General features: G+C 40.3%; 1 protein-coding gene across 3 annotated transcripts in view; it reads left to right on the forward strand.

Moving 5' to 3' along the window:
* Positions 1–18,017, forward strand: part of cadm1b (cell adhesion molecule 1b) — a 165,844-nt gene that overhangs the window by 106,544 nt on the left and 41,283 nt on the right. For all 3 annotated transcript variants that reach the window (XM_057351309.1, XM_057351310.1, XM_057351311.1), the window contains 4 exons: positions 1,483–1,629; positions 11,348–11,500; positions 15,154–15,291; positions 17,441–17,599. In XM_057351309.1, coding sequence (XP_057207292.1) covers positions 1,483–1,629; positions 11,348–11,500; positions 15,154–15,291; positions 17,441–17,599 — 597 coding nt within the window. The remainder of the gene's footprint in view (positions 1–1,482; positions 1,630–11,347; positions 11,501–15,153; positions 15,292–17,440; positions 17,600–18,017) is intronic.

The raw sequence follows: 18,017 nt of genomic DNA on the forward strand, positions 1-18,017 counted from the left end.
GATGCTTTATCATGCCTAACATTCACAACTCAGGAGGACAGGCTAAATGTGTGTTTTTCCATGGCTATTTGTTGTTCTTTGACCGGGACGTGGGTAGCTACGCTGGCTCGTGTCTGCAAATCCGAATGGGAAAATTGATATGCTTTTTTAGTCTCTGTAAATGTCAAGAGGGTTTGAAGGTGTGTGATCGCTCAACTGTGTAAATCTGTGCTGGGTGTCGTCTTACGTCTGTCGTGTTAAAAGCAATTTTTGGTTATTTTTAATACCTTTGTGGATGTAAATTTAGAACAAGGTGACTTGCTTTTCCGCTCAATGCAACTGCAAGGTACTGATGCCCGTTTCGGATGTAAAGCATAAGGGCTTGGCACAGCTTCTTATCATGAGGTGTTGCAGGCGTACTGTGGAGTGTATCAGATACTTTGTGTTCACTTCGGTGTTTGCAGAGGTTGCTGTTGGGGTCTGGGTATTATGCTGTTGAGAGGCGCTGTTGATTGCCAGCTTCCATCACCTCGTGCTTAGATGGAGAGGTTTGATAAAGTTCTGCCGTGAGGAGCAATTACCAGTCCTTCCCCTCTCTCTGACCGAGGCCGACATTCCACACACACCACAAACACACAACGCTGTCAAATCTATACATCCAAACCGAGAAATCAGCCGGCATGTCTTAACATTACACACACAATCTGATGCATGTTGCAACTTATGTTTACAAAATTTGTATGTCTTGTTTCTTCCCAAAACATGTAGATTTAATGTTGAATCAATGTCGAGAATTGGACATGGATTTAACATAATATAAATGATCTTTGCTAACTAGGTTTACACACATTTAGCAGTGCCATAGCGCTGTATGGTGATATCATATAGTAATATTATTGTTCTTTATTATTATGGTTTGTCTATGGTACTTCAAAGAATCAAATTGTTACTGTTTTGTTAGTGTTTGTTATACGTTATGATGTCTTAAACAATACTTACTGTAGAGAAATGTCCTGAATTGTAGATTGATTTCATAATAAACATCCAAGGTTAGAAAAAAGGTGAGGAAAAAATGTCCTCATTAAAGACATTTTCATAAAAAATTATTTCCAGAGGGCAAATATTGTCCCTTAATAAAAAAGATCATTTCTAACACTGATTCACATTATACATAAAAACATCAGTATTCAGATTTCTCATGAGGATTCGCATTATCATGGCAGTCATCTATTCAGCTTCAGCCTCGACTTTTACAATTTCATGATACAAGAAAAGAATGAAAAAGGATCCGCATGGTAATAGTATTTTCTTTTTTTTGTGTGGTTAAAGAAAGAGTATCACGATTGCCTCTCTGAAAAGCAAGGCAACAAGCAAATGAGAAAATGTTGTTTGGTGGATGCATTGTAATTACAATCCAGATTGTGATAACACATGCCATATGTAATAACCTCACTGATGTGTTGCTATTGTAAGGCTTTTTTTAATGTTTTCTCTGGCTTCCAGTGCAGGGTCAGAACCTGGTGACGAATAATGTCTCTGTGGTCGAGGGCGAGACGGCAATTATCAGCTGTCGGGTAAAAAACAACGATGACTCCGTCATCCAGCTGCTCAACCCCAACAGACAGACCATCTACTTTAGAGACATGAGACGTAAGTCGAATGTTTGTATTTTGTTTTTTATTGTGGTAAATTGTGTGTGCCTATAGACGGTTTCAAAGCAACAACATAAACAAATGTTACTGCTAATGTGTTTGTGGTCCGAACGTAACTTCAGCTACACATCCGCAAAGAATAGATTCCCTGTAGATTATTTCTGATAACAAGCAAAAGAAACTGAGAAGAACCTTTACTCGGCTAAACTTGCCTCTCCAATATTTTGAATTTAGACTGCAATACCAAGTTCAACCGCTAGATGTCAATGTCCCATACGGTTTGTTTAAATGCAAAGTTACACGACCCATTTAACAAATAGTTTATTTAATAAAATTAACATACAACAAAGCTCAACTAATTGTTTAATACAATTAGTGTACAAAAAAAATAATATAAATTATATTAATATAAATTAAATTAAATATAAATATTTATATTATTAGCCACTAGCCAGACCAAGAAACAAACACAGACCGGAAATTAACTTCGGCCAGGCGTGTATGTCCTATAGCCAGCAAAGCAATCTACCTTGCAATGTGACGTCACGTGATGTCACATCCTGCTGTTTTTCAGGAAAAATCTAATATAAGTTCCCAACAAAACGTAATCAAGCTACAACACAACGGAACAAAGCCACAACACAACGGAAATGCTCCCGACCACTAGGGGCACCAAATTTCTTATATCGTTCTATATTTTTAGGGGCACTTCCGTGCTTGGTTCAGTGCAGACAGAGAGATCCAGGAGAGCATTAAGGATTTTCACGCTAATTATTAAAGCCGAGGACAAACATTCTAAGACTTCACTCAACACACTTAACGTTAACGACTTTTTCTTTCAACCGGAGCCGATTCTAGTCTTTGACAGTCAGAAAAGTGCACACGACTGCCTCAGACCATTACACCACACATTAAAATGACTGATGACGACTGGACTTTCTGCTAAACCAACAAATCTATTGATCTATGTACTTATATAGATGAGCAAGCTTTGCATTATATTCCTGTTTCGTTTCGTCATAAAACCGCAATGCTCAATGTTCATGTTTTTTTATGCGTTAATTGTTTTAGAGGTTATACATGCATAATAAAGGTTAAATAAATTAGTAATGAAAACAATATTTAAGTCCAGAGCTTGCAAGCTGAATCTGAGAATGTGGCGTCGTCTGCATCTAAATGCACATTTAAAGTTGAAAATGACTTAAATAAAAATAATTAACAAAAAAAAAATGTGTTTTGATCGCTTGATCAAAATTTGATCACTTAGCCATCTTAAAAACAGGCTGTATGTTCTTCTGTACCCTTACACACACAGTGTAAACAATAGCTTTTATTTTCGATTTACAATTTATATTTAAGACGACTTTCCTATTTCATGAAGAAAAACGTTCCGTTCTAATTACACCTGCTGCTTTGTGTTTTTCTGCATTTATAAATACTAAAACGTGTATTTTCCTTGAAAACAGTCTTCTTTTTCATTTAAAAAGATCTACATAATAATAACCCAATGATAGCTTATTCATTTACATTTACATTTATGCATTTGGCAGACGCTTTAATCCAAAGTGACTTACATTGCATTGTATTATACATTTGTTTCGGACTATGTGCAATCCCCTGGGATCGAACCCATGACCTTGGCATTGCTAGTGCCATACTCTAACCACTGAGCTCAATTTTCCTGTCTGTTCACCATTTCCAGTGCATCCATAATGTCAGTCGCAGGTCGTAAATATAAAACATTTTTATATTTTTTAGACGCTGTCTAGAGTAATGTTTTTTGCACTTTTTGTTTTAGATTTAATGTATGTAAAGTTTAAGTAATGTTTACAATTATAAATAAATTTGGACACAGCCATTTATTTCCATATTCCGTTTGACAATATTTAGCTTAAGATTGTGTAATCAAGGAAAAAACGTTGTTCTTAATGCACCTCATTGCTGTTTGTTGTTCTGCATTTACCAAAGAAAATAAGTATTAGAATAAAAAAAACTAAATATGTTCCTTTCATTGCTCATCATTTCTTTTCTCATTAAATAGTTTTTTGAAGAAAAAGTTGTCTGTAGTCGTGAAGTCTTGATGCAAAGCATGAAAAACATATTTTCATTGAATTTTTTCATTTACACATTAAATAAATTATTTCATTAAAACGCTTAGCCTATTGTAAATACGACCAATGTATAGCTCACAATACATCTTCTAGCATTTAAAATAATTTAAACACATATGCACAGTTAAAAAACTTTACGACACCCGGGTATGTCAGTGGAGGTTTTGTAATTCATTCACTGAAGAAGCGGAGGTAAACTCATATGCTGGCAAATAGGCTACAATGCAATGCAAATATAATCTTACACATGGTGTATTTATATATGATGTTTGTGTAAACTCTGCTGGTCAAGGTGACTCGAAGTACCGGGATTATCCTGTGTTATTAGTTTTGAGTGGCAGTCGCGAATGTCTAGCTCTTTTTCAGTGGGAGACATGTGGTAAGCGGCAAAATGCGGGGGTTTTGTTGGTGGCGCTGAGGCAGTACGCAAGCGGTGCCCAAAATCCTGCCACTTCCACTGGCACGGCTCTCCGGAGCAAGTGCTCTTTTTGTGAGCGGCATCCACGCTGGCTTTAACCTATCAACATTTTATTGAGCTCAAAACACATAGTTTTAATAATGGAATTCCCAGAGTTATATGATCTAACAAAAAGAAGACAAATACAGAGATGTAAATAAAGAATACAGAGTGGGTTGATTTGCAAGTTAAAATACATGATACGTGTAAAATGTCATAGTAAACTGTGCCTAACATGAGCGTCATTAGTATTAGTCATTACCACAAAAATTGATACTTAAAATATACATAAACTTCAGGCAGGTAAGTGACCTTGAATGTCCGCCCAGAGACAAAACATTCAGCAAAACGCGCACCTCCAGAGACAAAACACCCAGCAAAACGCGCACCTCCTACCCGGCATGGCGTAGTGTTTTTCATGCCGAAAGTCCCCCCTAGTTGTCGGGAGTATTTCCGTTGTGTTGTGACTCGATTCCGTTGTGTTGTGGATTTATTCCGTTGTGTTGTAGCTTGATTGCGTTGTGTTGTGTTTTGAACTTATATTTGCTTTTTAAATTTCGTTGTGTTGTGCACCAGTGGGCCACCGTAGTTAACCTAACGTATGTATTTGATTAACAGTGTTTAACAGAACAGTGTTTTACATGAATACAACATAACAATCCATTACATTTCCATTAGAAACAACACATTTTCAAAATCAACTAATTGAGATTTTATGTGAATGTGTGTATGGTTTACTCATTGGTTTTGGTTTCACCTAACGTCTATCAGATGCATTTTTTAGGGTGCGTTGCTTACGTGTGCAGTGTGAAACGGGAGTAAAGCGTTTTGATTTTACGCGACAAACCATCCCAGTGCAAGTTCATACTTTGAGCCTTGACACATTCGCAGCCCGTCTCTTATCATTTAAGTGAGCAGCAAGGCATTGCATTGTTGACAAGGTCCTTTTCAATAATTGAGTGACGGGGTGTAATTGTGTCAGGCTGATCAGAGTGCTCTGAGCGGTCCATTTAGATTCCTGCCTTGAGATTGTTTAGAACCTCAACGCCGCTCTGCATGCAAAGCGTCTAATCTTGCTGCCACTGCTATATTAGGGCCCTGATGAGCTTCTAAGTGATGGTCTGACCCGTGATCCCAACCTATTTTAGCTAATGTGTGAGAATCACCTCATCACTCCCTCTTATGGCTCGTTGTCAACTTTTTTTTAACAACGTGAGATAAGCAGACCCACATGATAACAAACCCACAAGATAAAAGATCTACAGCAAATAGATGTGAGAGGTACAGTATTTCGTGACATTTATTTCAAATGCGCCGCATATGTACAATTGTTGGCTTATCTCTCCATGGGATCCCGTATCCTGTGGCTTGAGTAAATATTTGAGCATTTGTGAAGCGTTTGTAGATTTTCTGTAGAAGTAAATGTTGAAATTTTTATAAACGCTCTGAACTAATACTCTGATAACTGTGTTCGCGATGACAGACATTGTAAAAATCTGTAACTTCTCACACATTCATGTCATTTTGTTAACAGTTGGTTCAAGAATTAAAACAGTTCTCATGAATGCATGTTCTTTGTTTATGCATGACCATATGTGCTTTCTGTCGGGGGTTTTTTAGTGAAAGTTTGGTGTTATTTGACCTTTTGCCCAGGGTTTCATAGTTTCAGGGGAAACGTGGTACATTTTACACACTTTCCTTTAAAAATAACACTGACCGTTTTTCAGTCAAAAACACATGTAAAGTATATTATAATTCCAATCGTTCCATCTTATCATTTCAGTGAGAAAGAACACATTGCTAAAAGGTCAGGTTACACTTTTTTTCGTCATGGCTATATCTAATTTAATTAACGTCTTCCTAATTCTCCTAGTGGGTATATTTTGTGCCAATTACGCCTGACAAGAGCTTTCCAGTCCGTGCTTACTGTAAGAGAGAAAAAGACAGGATATAGTTTGGGGTTTAGGGGAAAAAGATAGACAGTTCTAGCCGCTAGCTCTGACATTATTCCTATGGATGTGACTGGAGGGATGCTCAGCCTTCAAACTCTTTAATGCTGTAATGTATTATTCTGTCTAATGTTTACCAGCCTGCCAGTTCGGTTTGTGGAAAGTATGACCACTTGAACAATTCATTGTTTTATCCCTTAAGCACAGATGGCTGTGCATCCAAAATGACATAGAGAATGAATGTGTCTTAGCTTATACAGTATAACACGCACCTGTGGATATAGTCCGATGATATATAGCACGGTATGTTTCAATATATATTAGCATTATGATTCGGTGGTGGTTTATTGTTGCTGGCGTGGAGAGATAGCTTGGGGTTTTTTCACATTACATTCAGACTACCGTTCTCATTCCCTGTCACTTACGGATGAGCCACTCTATAAAACCTTTTAAGAACAAATTAGAATTAAAATGCGACTTGAACAGTGATGGCTGAAGAAATTGTTTTAAATTTTCGCAAACTTAATGATATTCCCTAAATTACATTTCCCTGCGCAAAGATGTTTATGTCACTTTTTTGATGAACTTTCATTTCGGTGCACTGAATGAGCAAAATTGTAACGCTATTAATGCCAAGAAGATGATGACTGTTTTAATGTTGTGTTAGGGCCGATTCACATTTCGTGTCTAAAACCGCACGGAAAACACGAGCCGCGTAGTGATGGGAATTATGATTCATTTGAGTGATTCATTCTTTTTCAGTTCGTTCACCAAAATGATTCGTTCAGATTCGTTCACTGATTCGTTCAGTGACCATTTCTATAATACGCCAGCAGGTGGCGAAAAAGAGTTGTGTTATGTCAACGAACGTATTAATGGACGTATAAACTGATTACAGGCTTTATTAAAATGTGTGTCTGATCTACTCATTAAATAAATAAAAATATGTCTAAATAAGATGTTCAGATGACCAACGCACAGGGTTTTTCTGCATAATTAAGAAGATTAATTGTTTGGTCGTTTACACATTCATAAATCTGGGATTATGTTAAACGTGAAGTTTATGTATTTTAAATAAACAAGCGTGCAAAGTAGCCTACCTGTAACTGCGCTTTGCATCCGCTTTCTGCTGATTGCTGAACGAGACTCACATGCTAAATGACCGACCTACAGTGTACTGTACACTCTCGTTCAATTCGTTCATTTCGTTCATGAACGACATGTACCAGTTCGTTCAATTCGTTCACGCCGCGGCGCCGCGGATGGCTGCCTCGGTTTGGAGTGCTCTAGTACTTATGTCTTTTTTGTTCGTTTTTCCTGTTTTAAGCTACTCTTCTTTAATCACTTTTACCAGGGACGAATTGCTTAACATTAAGCAATGCCCTTCTATCAATCTTTTCCCTAATTTTGAAAATTCAGACGAATATTTTCACTCTACACAAACGAATGCACCTCTACAGACCCTTCTGTCAAACTCCTGAAGTTTGCAGATGACACCACAGTCATTGGCCTTATTCAAGACGGTGATGAATCTGCCTACAGAAAGGAGGTTGCTCAGCTGGCTGCCTGGTGTAGTCAAAACAACCTAGAGCTGAATGCATTCAAGACAGTGGAGATGATAGTGGATTTCAGAAGGAACCCTCCATCACTTCCTCCCCTCACCATCCTGGACAGCACTGTGGATACTGTGGAGTCATTCAGGTTCCTGGGCTCCACCATCTCTCAGGACCTGAAGTGGGAGTCCCACATAGACTCCATTGTAAAGAAGGCCCAGCAGAGGTTATACTTCCTCCGTCAATTGAGGAAGTTCAACCTACCACAGGAGCTACTGACCCAGTTCTACTCAGTGGTCATCGAATCTGTTCTGTGCACTTCAATTACTGTTTGGTATGGCTCGGCCACCAAATCAGACCTACGAAGACTACAACGGACAGTTCGTAGTGCTGAGAAAATTATTGGTGCTCCTCTGCCCACACTTCAGGACCTGTACGATTCCAGAGTGAAAAACAGGGCAAGAAAAATCATCATTGACTCCACACACCCAGCACACAAACTCTTTGATCTGCTGCCCTCTGGCCGGCGCTTTAGAGCACCAAACACCAGGACTTCCAGACACAGAAGCAGCTTCTTCCCCCAGGCAATCTCCCTCCTAAACAGATAACTGCTCCTTAAGAGCAATATTCCACTTCCACTACTCCTATAGTGTGCACTACTGTGCCTTATTATATCTACATCTTATGTATACATGTATATAACACTACCTCTACTTACTAAATTATCCATTTGCACAAGTGTACATACAATCTGTTAATATGTTTATTCTACTATATACTACCCGGTACAATGTCTCTTATATGTTATTATCCCCCATTTTCTGTAAAATAGTCTTTATTTTATATATGCACAATTTAGAATCTTTTAGACTGTAAATCGTATTATATTGTATTGTCATTGTGTTAAATGTCTGTACTAGAAGCTTCCAACACCAAAGAAAATTCCTTGTGTGTGCAAGCACACTTGGCAATAAAGCTCTTCTGATTCTGATTCTGATTCTGATTCACGAACGAGATCTCTCTCTCTCGTTCAGACTCAACAGCGACTTGGTCAGTGTGGGCGTATTCGTTCAGTGGACGATCTAACCAATTACACGTCCCTTCACAGCCGGAACTGGAATGCTATTTGCTGACGTGACGCGAATGAGAGCTAACCGATACTTTTTTGTTTTACAGTTTTTAGAGAAGTGCATGACATGAATTAAATGTAATGAAGTCGTTTTTATTTGAAAGAACAATAAATGATACAAAATGCACACAAAACACCTGTGCTTGCAGTACAATAACTGAGTAAACAGGGCTTGACATTTTCCATGCAATAAAAATGACAATGTTAATTTGTCTTTGTTACATTTAAACATCAGCTTGCATTATTTAATTATTTTCGTAAGGATATTTACATTGTGTCCGTTTCTGTACTTGTTGAACAAGAGACCTCATCTTTCATTTCGTTTACGAGGCAGAAGTAACAGCTCGTTCATCAACGAGAATCAGCGGGTCCTTTCGTTTACTTACGAATGAGATGAACGAGATGACTGATCGTTCATTTCGTTCACGAACAAGAATCAGCGGGAACTTTTGTTCACTTACGAACGAGATGACTGATCGTTCATTTCGTTCACGAGCGAGAATCAGCAAGTCTCTTTCAGACTCAAACACAGGCTCGTTCAGTGAAGGGCGTATTCGTTCAGTACATTCAACCAATCATATGCTTTGTCAAAGCTCACTCTCGAACGCCATTGGCTTGTGCTTTAGACACTCTTTTAAGCCAAGACACTCTATGCTCGAGGGAGAGATTTCAGTGAATGAGAAATATGATTCATTGCATTTCGTGAATGAGAACGATTCGTTCACTTTAAAGATTCGTTCAAAAAGAACGATTCGTTCACGAACGAAACATCACCAGAGCCGCGCCACTTTCTCTAGTGAAATGACCCGCGGTGCGCGCTCGGTGCGATGCGGTGCCGACACGCCTAAAAAAATGTGCGCGACGCACCGTTTCAAATGTGAATCGCCCCTTAAACGGTCTACTGTACATACTGAATACAAATCACAGGTCATTCCCTTATTTAAAGGGATTGTCCACACAAAAAATGAAAAGTCTGTCATCATGTATGCACCCTTCTGTCATTTCAAACCCGTATGACTCTCTTTCTTCTGCAGAACACAAAAGAAGATATCTTGAAGAACGTTGGTAACCGAACAACCGCAGTACCGGTTGACTTGCATTGGTTTTGTGTCCATGCAATAGAAGTGAAATGCTACCGCTGTTATTTGGTTACCAACATTCAACAAAATATCTTCTTTTGTGTTCTGCAGAAGAAAGAGAGTTCTACAGGTTTGAAATGAAAAGTTGCTGAGAAAATAATTACAGGATTTTTGGGTGAACTATCACTTTAAGATAATCACAAAATGCTTTGAGACTTTAAATGTACCGTTATTCCACATATCGGAAGTCAGTTCTGAATCCAGCCAATTATTGGAGCCGTAAGTAACATGTGACTAATAACTCATGATGTCATGGCAGGAATGTACGCAGTCCTCAAGTACTTTGACTCTTTAGCTTTTCCTTTTTTTGTTTACTTCTACCCCCTGGCTAATGTTATGTTATTCACTTATGTTCTTTTGTTTTTCATGTGAACTGTCATACTGTATTGAATCTTTAATTATCACTCAATAAAAAAGTACTTCGACTCCATTGACAGGGGAGAAAGAGGTACATTACATTTGAAGTCTTCCAAAAACAGTTGGGCACTAAAACATTGTTTTACATGCTAATCCGTTTTTTGTTTTATCTAACATGCTATATGTAATTTTCTGCAGCCCCCTTTCTTTTATTTTCCAATCTGTGTGTGAGTTTGGGATAGAAGACTAGGGACAGCCGAAGAGTGTCTCAAATCAGCTGGGACATGAAACAATCACATTCACTTACTGTCAACCTCTTACAGGCTCTGGTGCTTTAGAATTCCTAATGCACTCTAATGAGCCTTGTTCATGTGAAGACTGGCTTTCAGAGATTTATATTTCTCATATTCTCTTCTAATGTACTGGTGTAGAGAAATTGCAGCCTTCTGGCATTACCTTAAGTCTAAAGTCTCAGAACTGTTTGATGCATAGTGCATAAACTTCCCACATCAATTGCAATTCAGTCCAAGTTCTGAGAAAATCAGGCTTTTCAATCCACGCCCACTGCCTTTTTGCTCAAAACAAGCTAGCCTCATCATTATTCTTTGGAAGAAGGCTTCCAAACGCTCCCCAGGTTCAGGGTTGGGATTAAGAGAGGGTTCTTAAAATACACCATCAAAGGTCTTAAACTTGTGATGGAGTTGCTCAGTTAGATTCCTGACATTCTGAACTTCCAGAATGCGTCAAAGTTCAGCCCACTCATTTAAAGGAATAGTTCACTTAAAAAATGAACATTCATGATTTACACATTATGTCCTTTCCAAAATAAATTGGTTCTTTTTCACACATTTATGATGAATGGAAAACTGTAAAAAAAAGTTAAAGTTGGAAAGAACTTCTCTCAAACTTTATGATATAGCATATTGACCGAATTGACTACTTCCTGTTGTGACCGTCATCTGGATTTGTCGTCGTTCAGTCACGGCTGTATAAATCACTCTTCCCGCTTCTGTTTTGTCAGCCTTGAAGGACAGCCGGTTTCAGCTGGTTAACTTCTCAGACAATGAGCTTCTGGTGTCGTTTTCCAACGTGTCACTCTCGGACGAGGGACGGTACGTGTGCCAGCTCTACACGGACCCCCCACAAGAAGCCTACGCAGACATCACTGTGCTGGGTATGACGTCTACCTTCTGAATGTTATTAATGCACCTCATTGATTCGTTCACGCAATTAAACTTGTTTAATTGAATCTCACTGTGACATAATATCAACCGATCCCTCTCATGTCGCTTTCAACAAGGCCGGCCAAACAAAATGGAACAGATGTTGCATTTTGATATTGGTGGTTCACTTTTGGCAGTAATATTGACCGAATTCCTCTTAGATGTTGAAAAGGCTACATTGAGCGATTCTGAAGTTAGCTTTGTGCAGTTGTGAAGCTCTTGCACTGAATGACGATTTGACGTTTATTATGGACGTCCCGGAGAGCTGAATGGAATTGAGTGCTCTCTGAAATAGTGCGAGTTTTATGAGGATATGCGTTCCGTCGCAGCATGGTCTCCTAACCACAGGACGTAAAAGCATGAGGCTAGATATTAGAAAAAGAACCACTGCAACCAAAGCTTTTATAGAGAGGTTTTAACGCCATCAGCAAAGCACCACATGAGATAATGTGCCATCAGCTCTCTGCGTGAGAAAAGTAAAACAATGAGTTAAACATCTTGTCAGTTGGTTGAGTGGTTACCCCCCTGTCCAAATACACAAAGAGCCCATCAATATGTAGCTTTTACAGATGGGCACCTCCTGACCCTCTACAAATTTTAGAGATTCAGATCTAACAGAGATAGGGAAGGGACTCTCAACCCACGCATGAAATAAATATAAGCAGTAGTGTGGGATCTGTTGTAACCAAATATGAATAGGGTAGAATTGCATGAATGGGAAATATTCAGTGTTGCTAGCACTGAAAGACTAGCATCGGTTTCCATTTTGGTCCAGGCTGGTTTATTGCTGGCCTCACTGGTGGACCAGCACAGCCATGGAGTTCAACAGTAAAACTTAGAGGCTATCCACACGGAGACGGGTTTAGCTGTATACGTAAAGATTTTGTATCGTATCTGCATTTCGTCCAGACAAATGCGGCGTACGCTCAGATGTCACAACTCGCACTCACCACCTCCTCTGGAGTTAGCAGGTGGTGAATTCCCTGCGGGCCACTTTCATCCCGGGCAACCTGAACCAGACAGCCGATGCGCTCTCTCGTCACGGAACGCTCCGCGGAGACTGGTGACTCCATCCCTGCGCAGGTGGACCTGTTTGCCTCCCCGGACTCTACCCATTGCCCGCTTTGGTACTCCCTGTCCGAGGGCCCTCTCGGCATGGATGCCTTAGCGCACAGCTGGCCGCGGGACAAGCGGAAGTACGCCTTCCCCCCAGTGAGCCTCCTTGCACAGGACAGGGAAGAGGGACATCAAGTACTGTTAGTTGCGCCTTACTGGCCCAACCAGAATTGCTTCTCAGACCTGGTGGCTCTGATGACTATCCCCCTGGCCGATTCCCCTGATGAAGGACCTTCTGTCGCAGGGGAAGGGCACGGTGTGGCACCCCAGGCCAGACCTCTGGAATCTCCATGTCTGGCCTCTGGATGGGACGAGGAGATCCCGAGTGGCTTGCCACTGGCGGTCGCTGAGACTGTCCTGCAGGCTAGAGCCCCCGCCACTAGGTGTTTATACGCCTTGAAGTGGCGCCTCTTCTCGTACTGGTGTTCTTCCCGAGGGGAAGACCCACGGAGATGCCCGATGGGGTCAGTGTTGTCCTTTCTGCAAGAGAGACTCGAGAGCCATCTCTCCCCATCCACGCTGAAAGTGTATGTAGCCGCGATTGCTGCTCATCACGATCTAGTGGAGGGTAAGTCTCTGGGGCAACACGACCTGGTCACCAGGTTCCTTAGGGGCGCAAGGAGGATGAATCCACCTCGACCATGCTCCGTACCCTCTTGGGACCTTAATGTGGTCCTACAGGGCCTTGGAATGGCCCTGTTCGAGCCCCTGAGAGATGCCAGTCGCCTCCATCAAGAGGATAGGGGACCTCCAGGCATTCTCCGTGTCCCACAAGTGCCTAGAGTTCGGGCCGGCTGATTCTCACGTGATCCTGAGACCCCGGATAGGCTACGAGCCCAAGGTTCCCACCACTCCCTTTCGGGACCAGGTGGTGAGCCTGCAGACGCTCCCCTCTGGGGAGGAAGACCCAACCTCTACCGTGTTGTGTCCAGTACGCGCCCTGCATTCTCCAAGTTCATTGGCTTTTAAATTCCTCTCGGAGATGATAGGTTCTCAAGATCAAACCCCAGTCTGTCTCTCAACACAACTTCACGAGTTCGACTTTGCAGATAATAATGATAGCAGTGGTAGAAAGGTTATGCGTATTTGGCGTACTGTCTGGGGAGCGGGCTCCGAGCTCATCAATTCCTGCTGAACCCGGAACAGTCTCCCCCACTTGGGCGAGTGCACCGAGCTCGGAAACGGCCCGAGCCCAGAGCTCACCACCCGGGGAACCTGCTAAATGATCCGGTTCGAGGAGAGGAGCCGGGGTGGTGGAGGGATGCTGATAGACTGAGATGGCGCAGGTAAATGTCTTGTCTATATATATATGCTCACTCGCTGAGTTGATAGGGTAGGTGCCGTGATTGCTGATTGCGAACCAGCCGGACTTAATTATATGCTCCAGCTCCTCCTGAACTTTGTTAGTAAAACATCATGTCTCGTTCCCTCCATCAGAGAACAAAGGTTACAGTCGTAACCGAGACGATTTCATGAGACGATGCCGTGAAAAGGAATAAAGATCGGATACGGAAAGCTTTGGCTTCGTGTGGATGTGGCCTTAGCTGATGAAACTGGATTTCGGAGAAGCTGGTTGATCAATCTCAATTTTACTCATGACTTCCAAGATAACACTCCCTGTAGTAGTTACTGTAAGTAGAATAAAGGAGAAAGCTTGAAGCTCAATAAAAGTCTGGTAGGGATACCAGCACATCATTCATATCAGAGAAAAATCACAACGAAGACTTCCAAAAAGTCTTTGCACTCTTGCATCTGTTGTATCGAGCTTGGATAGACTTTTGCTTAACCCTGGTGTAGTGTTTGAGTCTGTGGGACCTGTTCAGTTTTTAAAAGAAAATATTTATTACTGATTTTTTAGTTCATTTTTCTACAAAACCAGTATATTTTTTCTTACTGTGAGATTTAACAGAGGTACTGTAAATGACGCACATTACCCATGTGTGCTGTTTTTGTTGTTAATTGGGATAACGTAAAACAATTTTTTGTAACATTTATTTTTATGACTGTGTTTATTTCAAAACTGAATATTGCATACAAGGGTATGCCAAATCCTTCAATGACCAAATTTTCTGGGCTGTGTTATCCATATGTTTTGTATAGTTTTGCTGTGTTTGTCAAGTATTGTCTCATTTGTGTTTTTAATTCTCTAAAAGATTTTACAAACATAGCTGACACTAATGTACATAACTGGGAACTTAATAAAGTCTCCTGAGCTATGAAAAGAACAACCTCAGAGCACTACAATTTTTCTTCTGGGCATCCCAAGCTGGGGCTTATAATGTATTTTTACATAGTGTGAGAAAACAGCTTCACACGCACATCACATGCTTTCACATTTTCCACTTTGACTGATTTAACTTCTTGATACTCATCAGCAGATCTTAGTAAAATAACAATTTGTCCTTCAGCAAGCACACAGATAACAACATCGATCCAGCGCAGAAGAGCTGCCTCACCATCTCTAATCCTGCTGTTGATCTTCTTCCAGTTCCACCAGGCAACCCAATCTTAGAGTCCCGGGAGGAAATTGTTAGCGAGGGGAACGAGACAGAGATAACCTGCACCGCCATGGGCAGCAAGCCTGCTTCCACCATCAAATGGATGAAAGGGGACCAACCACTGCAAGGTTTGACTCTGATTCAAAGTAGATTGTGCTGATAAGTCCGCAGCGATTACCGAATTCTCTGATCTGCACCGAGCACGCGGCATGTTTGGATTCTGTCATAGTAACGATTTTTAATTAAGCCTTCAGAAGTCCAACGTTGGGACATGTAGGACTCCAGAAGAGCATTTCTTCTTGTTTCAGTAGAGCTTAAATACGTAGCTTTGAATGAACTCCAACTGTTTACCTCTCACTCCGCAAATGCTGGCCACATATTAGTTCTCACTGGTTAAGGCAGCACTGACTGGCATGAAGGAGTGAGTGCGCAGGCTGGTTAATGTGCTTATAAACAGCGTTTCTCCATTAGACAGCAGGGAGGGTCTGTTGAATAACATTCGCATGGACTACCTGGGAGAGGCAAACAGGGCAGATCATATGGCGAGGTTTAAACAGAATCAGAGTTTAATGTGTCAGCTGTTTATGGATTACGAATACGGCAGCTTTATTAAGTGCAGTCGAGCTGCCGCCTGCGCTGACAGATTGAAAGGATGATGTGTTGAAAGCATCAAATAGTATTGTTAGGATCACAGAAATACACAAATTAAACTAATAACTGCATGACAAGGTGAAAATTACAGTACATAGAAATATTGTATAGCCAATCGAGTCTTCATAACCTGGTTGAATGAAGCTTATCTTCCGTGTTTTGAAGCAAGGGGGCTTCAATACGAGGCCTGCAGCAAAAAGCAGGGGATCTGTCAATTATTGTTTTATTTCAAACCATTTTTGTGGATAAATAAAAAAATATGTTGTACTATTACAATACAATTAAATGACATACGACCAAAGCAAAATTTTAGCAGGATGTTTAATTTCCCCACTCACAATTCATATTGTAATATTGCATTGTATGGTACAACAAAGGCATATGACTCCTTACAAAATAATACTTTTTAAGGATCTAGGCCCAGTTTGCATCACACTCCCTAAATTAAGGAACATTTACTTGTAAGTGCTTTGTCACACAAGGATTTTCTTAACTTAATCAAAACTGAAAATTAATTAATACAACTTTTTTAAAATTATTCATTTAATAATATATGTAATTATTTTAGGAGTTTATTTGCAAAAGCAGATAAAAAATAAATATTTTCAAAAATAATGTTTTTAATTGTGTATTCCAAGTAATATCCGCAGTTGAGTTGTTTTGATCAAGTAACAGCAAACTAACTCAATAAAACATGGTAATATACATTTCATTTTTTAACATTGCAGTTTTTGCAAATAAACTCTTCAGTTATTTGTTTTATTTTGCAGTGTTTATTAAAAATGATTTACCTATGCAGGCCATTGTTTTTGTAACAGTCATGTGCAATCATAATCTTTCATCAAAATCTTGCATATAACCTTGTACATTACTAAAAATGCAATATGCAGCAGCAGACCCATGCTCTATATACTGTATATCCACCAATGGGTCGCTGGTCTTAAAAAGGTTGAAGACCCCTGCCTATAAGTGAGTTTGATGTACATTAAGTTAAGTATGTTTTGTAATAGTGTCTTATTATGCGCTAGCAGCAGGGAAGGGAGATGAGCTATAGGTCAGTGCAGAGCTGTAATTATTTCCCACTTCATTAGGTCCAAGTAAACCGTTATACTCTGTGCTGTAATTAGCTCAATGCCCTTGAGTTTTCAAACTGTCTTAAGATGAGGGCTAACGTGATGGGCAGTAACCCTACATGCAGCTTCTGACCTCTGGGCTGCTTCTTATGAATTCATCATTGTCACACGTCCTGATCATCCATCATAAGTTTGCTCTTGGGATTTGTACACATCACAGTAACAATCTTGTGAATTTTACTGCCTGCTATTATGTTATCATAGTCGAAAGAGCTTTTTTTCACCTGAGTTGTTTTGTTCCATGTTCGTCACACATGTGGCTCAGATTGTACACATACCGTATGCACGCTGTATTAAGTATGATCACTCAGTGTGCGCTCACACGATCCGTCTCTCACAACAAATAAATGTGAAATTTGTATGTAGGCGACAATATCAGTTCTCATGAATGACCCCTTTCCCTCTGCTGCTGACACTGTGTTATTATGGCAGGCCTGAGATGGAGAGCGCTCGCTTGTTATGGCTCACATGTCGCTTTCACGCTCATTCCCAGGTGAGGCGACTGTCGAGGAGTTATACGACAGGATGTTCACTGTCACCAGCCAGCTCAGGCTTACCGTCTCTAAGGAGGACGATGGAGTGGCCGTCATCTGCATCGTTGACCATCCGGCCGTGAAGGACTTCCAGGCCCAGAAATATCTGGAAGTGCAGTGTGAGTCATCAGTGTGAAGAAAAATTCTAGCTGTAAATAAGCCTCCAGGTGTGATCTCCTCACCTGCGTGTGGAGGCTATCTGACTGATGTTGTAATGAATGAAACAACTTTGGGTTACATAATAAGATCATTTTAAAGATATGATTTATCCAGAAATAAGAAATTCAGACATTACTGTATGTACTTATACTAGGGTTGTTACAGTATGAGGTGTTTACTACATGGCCAAAAGAATTCACAAATACATTAATATGGCAACATCTATTAAAATGCTTAAACGTAATTAGTTATCAGTCAAAGTCATTCTTAATTTTGTTCATTTTGGGTTTCCTTTTCTGACGAATATATCAATATGTTAAAATACATTTTAAGACAAAAATGTTAAATTGGTGCAAAACCAGTTGACCAGTGTTGAAG

This window comes from Triplophysa rosa, linkage group LG14 (genome assembly GCF_024868665.1).
Source record: "Triplophysa rosa linkage group LG14, Trosa_1v2, whole genome shotgun sequence".
Lineage (NCBI taxonomy): Eukaryota > Metazoa > Chordata > Actinopteri > Cypriniformes > Nemacheilidae > Triplophysa > Triplophysa rosa.